Source organism: Convolutriloba macropyga, chromosome 13 (genome assembly GCF_964194025.1).
Source record: "Convolutriloba macropyga chromosome 13, txConMacr16.3, whole genome shotgun sequence".
Classification (NCBI taxonomy): domain Eukaryota; kingdom Metazoa; phylum Xenacoelomorpha; order Acoela; family Convolutidae; genus Convolutriloba; species Convolutriloba macropyga.
Genome location: NC_134480.1, coordinates 38,122,225 through 38,132,946, shown reverse-complemented (window position 1 = coordinate 38,132,946; position 10,722 = coordinate 38,122,225). Strand labels below are relative to the sequence as shown.

General features: G+C 43.5%; 1 protein-coding gene across 1 annotated transcript; it reads left to right on the top strand.

Moving 5' to 3' along the window:
- The first annotated feature begins 6,207 nt into the window (after window positions 1–6,207).
- Window positions 6,208–10,452, top strand: LOC142351716 (uncharacterized). Its single transcript, XM_075403860.1, has one exon. It carries the CDS (start codon window positions 6,208–6,210, stop codon window positions 10,450–10,452), a length of 4,245 nt encoding a protein of 1,414 aa, XP_075259975.1.
- The last annotated feature ends 270 nt before the right edge of the window (window positions 10,453–10,722 follow it).

Below are 10,722 nucleotides of genomic sequence, written 5' to 3'. Positions count from 1 at the left end.
AATTATGTTAAATTATGGGTTTCCGGCGTTGATATTACTAGATTTGAGAAATTGTTTTCCATCTTTAGACATTGGCCCATTTTTCACGGTTTTCTTTTCGTTTTGTCACATTATCACATTATTGAAATTTGATGTATTACAAAATTGACCTTCAAAATAAGACACAATTGAAGATATCAAAGTCTATAAAGGCATTGGTTATTGTTCAAACGGCTTCGACACCCCTTTCTCGAGGAACTTAATTGAGTTTTGTATATTTGCTTTCAACTGTTGTGTTTACTTTGTTCCTTAGTTCTTGTCAATTTGTTACCTAGTCTTGTTAATTAAAGGTCACATATGACAATATTGTCCTCGGGGGAAGGTTCAAGTGTGCTAAATCTAATATTTTTTAAAGTATTCGTTATGAATTTACTGGCTTCGACACTGGATTTTCGCAGAAAAAATAAACTAGTTTTTGATTTCTCTCTATGTTTGCCATTCTTTTTCGTAAAACATATTATGAATAATTACAGGTCTCTCAGCTTTTTTGGAATAGTCAACCAACCATTTAATTTTTTCCCTCTGTAGCTAATGGCTTTGATAGCTTTAAAATTTATTGTTTCCGAAAAATACAAAACTGTATCTTAATTTTGCTGTTTTTCTCTTTTTTATTGTCGACTTGTTTCCTTTTTTATTACTGAGAGGTTGCATACCAGATTTTTGGCGTACGAGGAACGCTTACTTGAACATTTTTTGTGGGACAAAATCTGGTTTTACGGTTTCGACGACGTTTTCTCGCAAGTTTTAATTGAATTCTTTGTTTTTTGTCTATATTTGTTGTCTTTTCTAAGACTGCATAAAAAACTGAATTAAAAAAAGTCTTAATGGCTTCCTACAGAAGCAAGTGTGATCATAAAATTGTTGTATATTTTTCAATTGCTATCTATTGGTTTTCATTACTTTGAATTAGTTTCTTTTAAAACAGTAGCCAATTTTTTATTGCTGTTTTTTTCGTTTCTGTCTAATTTATACCGAGCCTCATTATGGAGTGGCTACATATCACTTCTAATGTATTACAAATTTTTTGTTTATTTTCGATTTCATCTTGACTTGTTAACAAAATTTTTTTAAATGGACATAGTTTTGGATATAATTAATTTTTGTGTTTGATTTTGTTGTTCGTCTTGACTTAATTTCTTAATAGTGGCTGATCTCATCAATCTAATGCAGCATTTTTTACTCCACTGACTTATTTGCGTTTCAGGCAATCTTTTTGTTCATACACATTTCTTTTTGATAAATACTGTTCCTCATTTGGTAGACATTTATGCCAAAATTGTGGATGAGCGGGGTCAGAACTTCATGTGCAAACGCAAATTGTTGAGCCGCTTTGTTAATTTAAAAAAATACGTAAAGTTTCCTGTCATACTTTTTTGGACAGTTAAGGTAACAGGTATCTTTATTATTATATTATTGATGCAATTTTTAGTATAAGTGAGCATAGTTTGACACTGCCAAATTAAATGTTAGAATTGATCTAAAATTTGGACAAAGGAATAATTGATCTGTGAAAGAGTAGAAAACTTCTAGGATTTTCTGCAAGGAAGTGCTACGAGGAATAAAATTTTGTTTTCACGGAAGTTCACAAGCGTTTTGCCATTCTTTGTTTATTTCGTTGTGACCAAAACAGAGTTCAGCGTCAATCAGTTGACAGTTGTTATAAATGTGGCGCATAGGATACTAGGCAAAAACTCGCAGTTAGGTGAAGCCAATTTTTGATGAACGCAAAGGAAGCCGACGTAAAGGTAAGCCGACATAAAAAAGCCGAATTTAGATAATGTTTAAGAAATCTCTCTGAAAAAAATCCTTTGTTTATCGTTACAATTAAAACCGTGCATAGTATTTGCAACGCATAATATATTCTTACGTTTATTGTGTTTTACCGCCTTTTGTAAGTTGATTTGTTTCCAAAAGTTGTAACGAGTAAAGTCACGATGATGAAATGTTGTAAAACCGGAAATGATACTCTTGCTTGAATTGTGTAACCTGAAACAAAACATGAGCAACCAAACTAATTGAAACTTGAAGCTAAGACTCAAGACAGATAACGACCTATCACCCTTCCCAATGCGGACCAGCGGAAACATGGTGTTATCATTTTGGCGCTCCTGGGTGGGCGCCTCCAACAGTCAGCCAGCCCACTCAGGCCAACCGGAGTCACCAGCAGCTGCACCCAACAGCCTCCAGTGTTCTGCCAGCAGAACCAGCTCGCAGTAGACCCTCACTACTGCCCTCCAACAGTCAGCCAGCCCACTCAGGCCAACCTGAGTCACCAGCAGCTGCACCCAACAGCCTCCAGTGTTCTGCCAGCAGAACCAGCTTGCAGTAGACCCCCACTACTGCCCTCCAACAGTCAGTCAGCACACTCAGGCCAACCTGAGTCACCAGCAACTGCACCCAACAGCCTCCAGTGTTCTGCCAGCAGAACCAGCTTGCAGAACCAGTTTGCAGTGCAGCTCTCCCTCAGGGAACCCCCAAGTGACCTACAAAAGTCACCTATTGTCCTCCAGGGACCCACCAAGTGACCTAAAAAAAGTCACCCATTGTCCCCCAGGGGCCCTCCAAGTGACCTATAAAAGTCAACCATTGTCCCGCAGGGACCCCCCAAGTGACCCAATAACGTCGCCCATTGTCCCCAAGGGACCCCCCAAGTGACCCAAAAAAAGTCACCCATTGTCCCCCAGGGACCCTCCAAGTGACCTATAAAAGTCACCCATTGTCCTCCCGGGACCCCACAAGTGACCAGAAAAGTCACCCATTGTCCCCCACGGACCCCTTCTTTGACCTAGAAAAGTCACCCATTATCCCCCAGGGACCACCCGAGAGACCTACAGAAGTCACCCATTGTCCCCCACGGACCCCCCAATTAACCTACAAAAGTCACCCATTGTCCTCCCGGGACCCCCCAAGTGACCCAAAAAAGTCACTCATTGTCCCCCAGTGACCCCCCAAGTGACCTACAGAAGTCACCCATTGTCCTCCAGGGACCCCCAAAGTGACGCAAAAAAGTCAACCATTGTCCACCAGGGACCCCCCAAGTGACCTAAAAAAGTCACACACTGTCCCCCAGGGACCCCCCAAGCAACCTACAAAAGTCACTCATTGTCCCCCAGGGACCCTCCAAGTGACATATAAAAGTCACCCATTGTCCCCCAGGGACCCCCCAAGTGACCTAAAAAAGTCACACACTGTCCCCCCGGGACCCCCAAGTGACCCAAAAAAGTCACTCATTGTCCCCCAGGGACCCCCCAAGTGACCCAAAAAAGTCACCCATTGTCCCCCAGGGACCCCCCAAGTGACCTAAAAAAGTCACACACTGTCCCCCAGGGACCCCCCAAGCAACCTACAAAAGTCACTCATTGTCCCCCAGGGACCCCCCAAGTGACCTACAGAAGTCACCCATTGTTCCGCAGGGACCCTCCAACTGACCTACAAAAGTCACCCATTGTCCCCCAGGGACCCCCCAATGACCTACAAAAGTCACCCACTGTCCTCCAGGGACCCTCCAAGTGACCTACAAAACTCACCCATTGTTCCCCAGGGACCCCCCAAGTGACCCAAAAACGTCACCCATTGTGCCCCAGGGATCCCCAAGTGATCCAAAAAAGTCACCCACTGTCCCCCAGGGACTCCCCAAGCGACCTCTAAAAGTCACTCATTGTGCCCCAGGGACCTCCCAAGTGACCTACATACAGTCAACCCACTTGACCTGTAAGTGACCTCTAAAAGGTCAAACAGTCAACCCAATTGACATCTGAGTGACCTCTAAAAGGTCAAACAGCCACCCTACTTGACCTCTAAAAGGTCAAACAGTGAACCCACTTGACCTCTAAGTGACCGCTAAAAGCTCAAACAGTCAATCCACTCGACCTCTAAGTGACCTCCAAAAGGTCAAACGGTCACCGCACTCGACCTCTAAGTTACCCCTAAAAGGTCAAACAGTCACCCCAATTGACCTCTAAAATGTCAAACAGTCATCCTACGTGACCTCTAAAGGGTCATACAGTCAACCCATTTGACCTCTAAGTGACCTCTAAAAGGTCAAACAGTCAACCCCCTTGACCTCTAAGTGACCTCTAAAAGGTCAAACAATCACCGCACTTGACCTCTAAAAGGTCAAACAGTCAACCCATTTGACCTATAAGTGGCCTCTAAAAGGTCGAAAGGTTACTCAACTTGAACTTTAATTGACCTCTAAAAAGTCAAAAGATTACCCCACTTCACATCTAAGTCTCCTCTGGAACGTCCAAAAAATCACTCGTTGTGTCCTTCAAGGGACCTCACTTGACCTTTCAATTTACCTCTGAAGTTCAGAAAGTTAGACCAACAAAGAAAATGGGAGGTCGAAAGCCATCAATTGTTGGAACAGTTAGATTGTTTCACCGAAAATTAGACATTGTCAAAGAGCTCAAACAGGAGCTAGAATATCAAATACACTCAGGTTTGGAACCCGAAGTTGTGTCAGTAACACATGATGAATTCAAGAGAACCATGTCGCAACTAGAAGAACTTGTCGACCAGCTTACACAATCGGAAAATGTGGACGCGGAAGACTCCCTCAACGATGTACCATGCTTGACAAAGCTAAAAGTTGAAGTTGCACAAACTGTAAAGAAGCATGAACTTTCATTCCGAAACACTTCAACGCGTCCAAGCAGCGCCTCTTCATCACGCAGTAATCGAATACCTGTTCCCTCTGCACCTGAGTCTCCGGGAGTTGTTCAAAGTATGCGAGATACACGACAACAACATCAAATCAATGATTTGGCAGACCAGCAATCAACATCCAACCCGATTACTATTCATAGACAAGTGGAGTCTGCCATGGGAATTTTGCAAGAAAACTCCAATAGAGTCATCAGTTCTGATGTACAGAATAGTCTCCAGCCATCAGCACTCGAACAAACAGACTCTGACAACGTAGCAAGCAATCAACATCAGCACCTTCAAGCAATAGCACCAATTGTGAATCCAGCAATTGTTTCACAGAGCTCTATTGACGCAACTTGTGCGTCCCCACAATTGTCTACAGCTTCAAATATTCAACTGCCAGATTTTAGTGGAACATTTCCTCCAGCTGAAAATACTTTCGCCCCTCCCAGGCCCATTAACACCGGCCTAATTGAAAATGTACCTGACCATATAACACCTGTTCCAGTTTCTTTCGGCAATCGTTTTCCAAAGCCAAGCCATTCCGGCTCATTTCAGGCATATTGCCCAAACAATTGGTCAAACTTAGCAAACGGTAGTTTTGAGCCCTCAAATGTAACCCCTCGTGGACCTGTTTATCCAAGCAGCCAAAGCTTCGGTAATCAAAACTCCAACCCATATCGTCAACGGAACATTCACCGCTCAGTAAAGCTGCCGGACATCCGAATTCAGAAGTTCGATGGAGACCCACTCAAGTGGAACGAATGGAGCAGCACGTTTTCTTCGACTATCCGCAACAACGAAGACATCACTGACACTGAACGAATGAGCTATTTGCAAAGTTTAGTCACTGGACCGGCAAAGGATTGCATCTCCGGATTTCTTTGCAAACCAAATTTTTACTCTTCCGCCCTTCAAGAGCACAACCGACGCTTTGGAAACCCGCAAAACGTCGTCGGTGCCTTAACAAAAGAACTGGAAGCTTTCCAAAGACCGGCTATGAATGACCACGCAGCTTTGATAGCTTTCGCTTCGCTGTTAAGAAAAGTAGTTCAAACATTTGCCTCACATGGCTTCAGTGCCGACCTAAATGCCACGTACTTGCTCAGGATAGCCCGAGATAAGCTACCAAACCCACTCAAGTTGAAGTGGACCGAACATGTTGTTGACAACGACTGGACAAATCCAGGTCTCACAGAGCTTTCCGATTGGATGTATCGGCAATCCAGAGCCTTTGAACAATTACAAGACGCATTTTTATCAACCACTAACAACCATTCAAGTCAACAAAACCAATCACAGTGTTCAAGTTCCTTCAACAATCGGAATAAGAACCAAAATCGTACAAACTGGAAACAGAATTTCCCCGGAAGCAAAAGCTCTAACCCCAGCAATAAAAGCTTTGAACATAACAGTGCAACAATTATTAGCATCAATAATGCAAAGCCTCAGCAATCGATGGCAAACATAAGCAACAACACGAAAAGAAGCTCTTCTTTCTCTGGTTCAAAGTAGCCTATGAGAAATGCAACAGCAAATAGGAGCAGAACAAAATGTCCGCTTGATCAACAAGATCACTACATTGGCAAATGTCCGCAGTTTCTTAGTCTTGATGTTAGCAGACGCAATAGCGAAGCAAAGAAGAACTCTTTGTGCTTCAATTGCCTAAACTCCAGTCACGCCGCCAAAAACTGCACGTCAAAAATTCTCTGCCGACATTGCAATGGCAAACACCATAGCCTTCTCCACACAGACAGACAAAAAGCAACCGAATCGGCAAACGTGACAGCAATTGATCTGCCAATGTGTGAACCACTGGATCAACAAGACAAAAACAGTGACATTCCAACTCAGGTTTACAATCCTGGTTTCCCATCAAAAACGAGGAATCAACTACAGGTAATACCTGTCACCCTATTCGGAAATGATAATAAAAGACATAATTGTAATGCCATTCTTGACAATGGTAGTACCATTTCATACGTCCTCAACACGACTGCCGACAAGGTACGGGCTCCGAAGACTTCAGAATTCGATCTGAATGTATCGCACGCATTTGACGAATCCGTCATGCACGCAAATCTTGTTCGGTTGGACATTGGAAAGTTCAATAGCGATCAACCACTCTTCCGTTTAAACTACGTTCATGCCGTGAGTAATTGGACTTTCAACGATGCGCCTGTGAACGATTTGAACGAAGCGTGTTCGTCCTACCCTCACCTTCAACACATACATTTTCCTAAACTTAGTGACAACAAGATACAGATACTTTTAGGTGTTGACGCTACCCAATACATTTTGGAACGCGAGTTCCTTCAAGGACCCGCAGGAAGCCCCTTTGCTCTACGCAATCTTCTCGGTTGGACAATTACTGGCCCAATTAAACGAAAAAGTAATCCAATCCAACAGGAAACAAACTTCCTATCCCATAGTTATAGAGCCTTCAACCACGCGCTCACAAATTTAACTGTTGATACTGAGAGACATCTCAGTGAATGTGTGACCAGTTTCTGGAAAATAGAGAATACAGGAACCGAGTTTGAAGAAACTGCAGATACTTCAACAGACAGTAGAAGAGCAGCTCAAATATTACAAGATACAATCCATCATATCGGAGACAGATATGAAATTGGTTTACTTTGGAAACAGGACAGTAAATTAGAAAACAACTATCTGGTTGCCAAATCACAACTTGACAGCCTTCAGCGCCGACTCAACAAAGACATTGATTTGAAACAGTTGTATGAGAAAACTTTGGGAACAGATTTAGAGAAGGGTTATGTCAAACCAGTAACTTTCTCAAATCCAGCACCAGAGAAGATTTGGTACCTTCCCCATCACCCCGTCACCAACCCCAACAAACCTGGGAAAGTCAGGCGTGTTGCAAACGCCGCATCTGTTTTTAAAAAGCAGTCGCTAAACAAAAACCTTCTGTCAGGCCCCGACCTTCTCAACAACCTGGTCGGCTTACTACTTCGCTTTCGCCAGGATTCTGTTGCAGTAATGGCAGACATAGAGGCCATGTTTATGCAAATTTGCATACGAACAGAAGATCAGTCATGTCTCCGTTTTCTTTGGCCGTCAAACAACTCCGTACAGCAGTTCCAGTATACGCGACTCATCTTTGGAGCCAGATGTTCACCAACTACAGCAATATTTGTCCTCCAAGAAACAGCAAAAGACTTCGGAAACACCGCTACAAAAGATCTAATATTCAACAGTTTCTACATGGATGATTTTGTACATTCGTTCGTCAATGAACAGAAAGCTGAAACTGCAGTTCAAGACTTGCGACAAACACTCTCTAAAGGAGGTTTCAGTCTGACTAAGTTTGTCTCAAACTCTGTTCAATGTCTTAACAAGATACCCAAAGAACATTGTGACAACGAAAAAGACAAACATCGTGTCTTAGGTGTAATGTGGAATACAGTTAATGATACTTTATTCCACCAGAAGTTTGCCAAAGTTCAGGAAGACAAAACGGACTACACACTCAGAAAACTCCTTTCCTTAATTGACTGCTTGTTCGATCCATTAGGAATCATTGCCCCATTATTGATTACACTCAAAATCATCTTGCAGGATACCTGGAAAGAAGGACTTGCATGGGATGATCTCCTGTCAGATGAGAAACAGAAATCAATAAAAACTTGGATAGAGCAATATTTAAATGTGCCAGAAATATCAATGCCACGATGTTTTGTTTCTCCGAACGAACCATCTCCGATAAACCAGTTACATTGCTTCTGTGATGCCTTACAGCTGGCTTATGGAGCAGTCATATACATCAGGTCTCAATCAGCTACCACCATTTCAACTGGGTTTGTCATAGCTAGAGCTAAAGTTGCGCCACTAAAACAAATCAGTATCCCGAAACTTGAGTTGCAAGCAGCCGTGCTAGGATGTAGACTAATGCAATTTGTTTCCAAGCAGCTAACAATACCAGTTACCTCAAAACACTTTTGGAGCGACAGTGAAGCTGTCCTTGCCTGGATCAAAAGCAAAGACAAATTGAAAACTTTTATTGCAAACAGAGTACAAGAGATCCGCAACAACACAGACGTCTCCAAGTGGCAGCATATCAGCGGAAAACTCAACCCTGCAGACCATGTCTCCCGAGGAATACCAGCCTGTGATATCAATGTGTTGTGGTTAACGCCTCCAGCCTTCTTAAGTGATCCCGAAAGCCATTGGAAGAACTCCTTGGGTAACAAGGAGGAGACAAACGTCACAATGGAACCATCCAACGATGAATGTATTATCGACGTCAGCAGATTCTCAAAGTTAATGCGCTCTATGGCTTTTGTCATAAGGTTCATAAAGAATCTCAGATCGAAACAAAGAGGCAAACTAGAACTCGACGACATTAACGAAGCCCGAATATATCTCTTCAGAAAGTCGCAAGAGAAGTCCTTCAAAGACGCCATCAAAGACATGAATCAACACAGGCCTTTGTCAAAGAAAGATCGTCTGCTCTGTTTGTCCCCTTTCTTTAAAAGTGGACTTCCTCGCGTTGGTGGCAGAACAAAACGAAGCTTGCTACCCTTTGACGCCAAGCACCCCATCATCCTGGACTCTAAAGAGCACAGCATTCAACTCTACATACAGAAATGCCACGAAATTTGTATGCACATTGCAGTGGAATACACTCGCAACTACATACAACAGAGATGCCACATTCTTGGAATCAGACTCTTCCTGAGAAGTTTCGCCTTCAAATGTTTCGACTGTCGCCGCTTCCGAGCACAGGGACTACAGCCACCGATGGCAGACTTGCCAGACATTCGTTTCCAGGAAACACAGTCACCAGTCGTCTTCACCAATGCCGGCGTGGACTACCTTGGACCTTTTGCCGTCGTTCATCGTGTTACAGAAGTGAAGACCTACATCTGCCTATTTACTTGCTTGGTTACAAGAGCAATTCGCTTGGAAGTTGCAGAGGACCTCAGCACAGACAAGTGTTTGACAGCAATCCGACGCTTCATCGCTCGACGCGGCCAACCGCGGTTGTTCCTGTCAGACAACGGATCCAACTTCTTGGGAGCAAGAAAGCAGATCAGAAGAAGACCACTGATGTTGGAGCACGACTACATCAAAGATCAGCTACTGAACCAGTCTGTCGAATGGAAGCTCAATCCTCCTTCTGCTCCTCACTTCGGTGTGGTGTGGGAGAGACTCGTTCAGTGTGTCAAACAAGCTCTTCTCTTGAACCTTGGTTCCGCAAAACTCACTCCAGATGTCTTTGCCACGATCGTCAGTGAAGCCGAGTGTCTTGTCAACTCGCGTCCACTCACCCACGTGAGAAGCAACCACGAAGACGACAACCCGCTTACACCAAACCACTTCTTGCTTGGAAGGCCCTTCTGCAATGTTCCTGGAGCCGTTTTCAACGAGACACTTACCTTGAAGAGTTCGGCGTGGACACAGGTGAAGCAGAGACTTCAGCAGATTTGGAAGAGGCTGCTAGCCGAGTATGTTCCTTCGCTGAACAAACGACAGAAGTGGACGTCTCGTGAAGCAGCTTTGGAAGTGGATGATGTTGTCTGGCTTCTTGAAGAGTTTACACCAAGAGGAATCTGGCCGCTGGGACGAGTCACACGGACTTTCACCGGCCCCGACAACATAGCTAGGTCATGTGAGGTTAAGACCGCTTTAGGCAAATTAAACAGACCAGCAGTAAAACTTATGCATGTCTACCCTAAACCCAAAACCAGGTTAGGGTTAGGTTTTGTGGGCCCGGAGGATGTTAATGCTAGAGATTAACTTCTTACGTTTATTGTGTTTTACCGCCTTTTGTAAGTTGATTTGTTTCCAAAAGTTGTAACGAGTAAAGTCACGATGATGAAATGTTGTAAAACCGGAAATGATACTCTTGCTTGAATTGTGTAACCTGAAACAAAACATGAGCAACCAAACTAATTGAAACTTAAAGCTAAGACTCAAGACAGATAACGACCTATCACCCTTCCCAATGCGGACCAGCGGAAACATGGTGTTATCACAGTGTACCAAAGAAAAATGCCTGTCATTTTT

Bases quoted from the DNA above. Each gene is read 5' to 3' on its own strand.
- LOC142351716 (XM_075403860.1), top strand. From the start codon at position 6,208: ATGAGAAATGCAACAGCAAATAGGAGCAGAACAAAATGTCCGCTTGAT.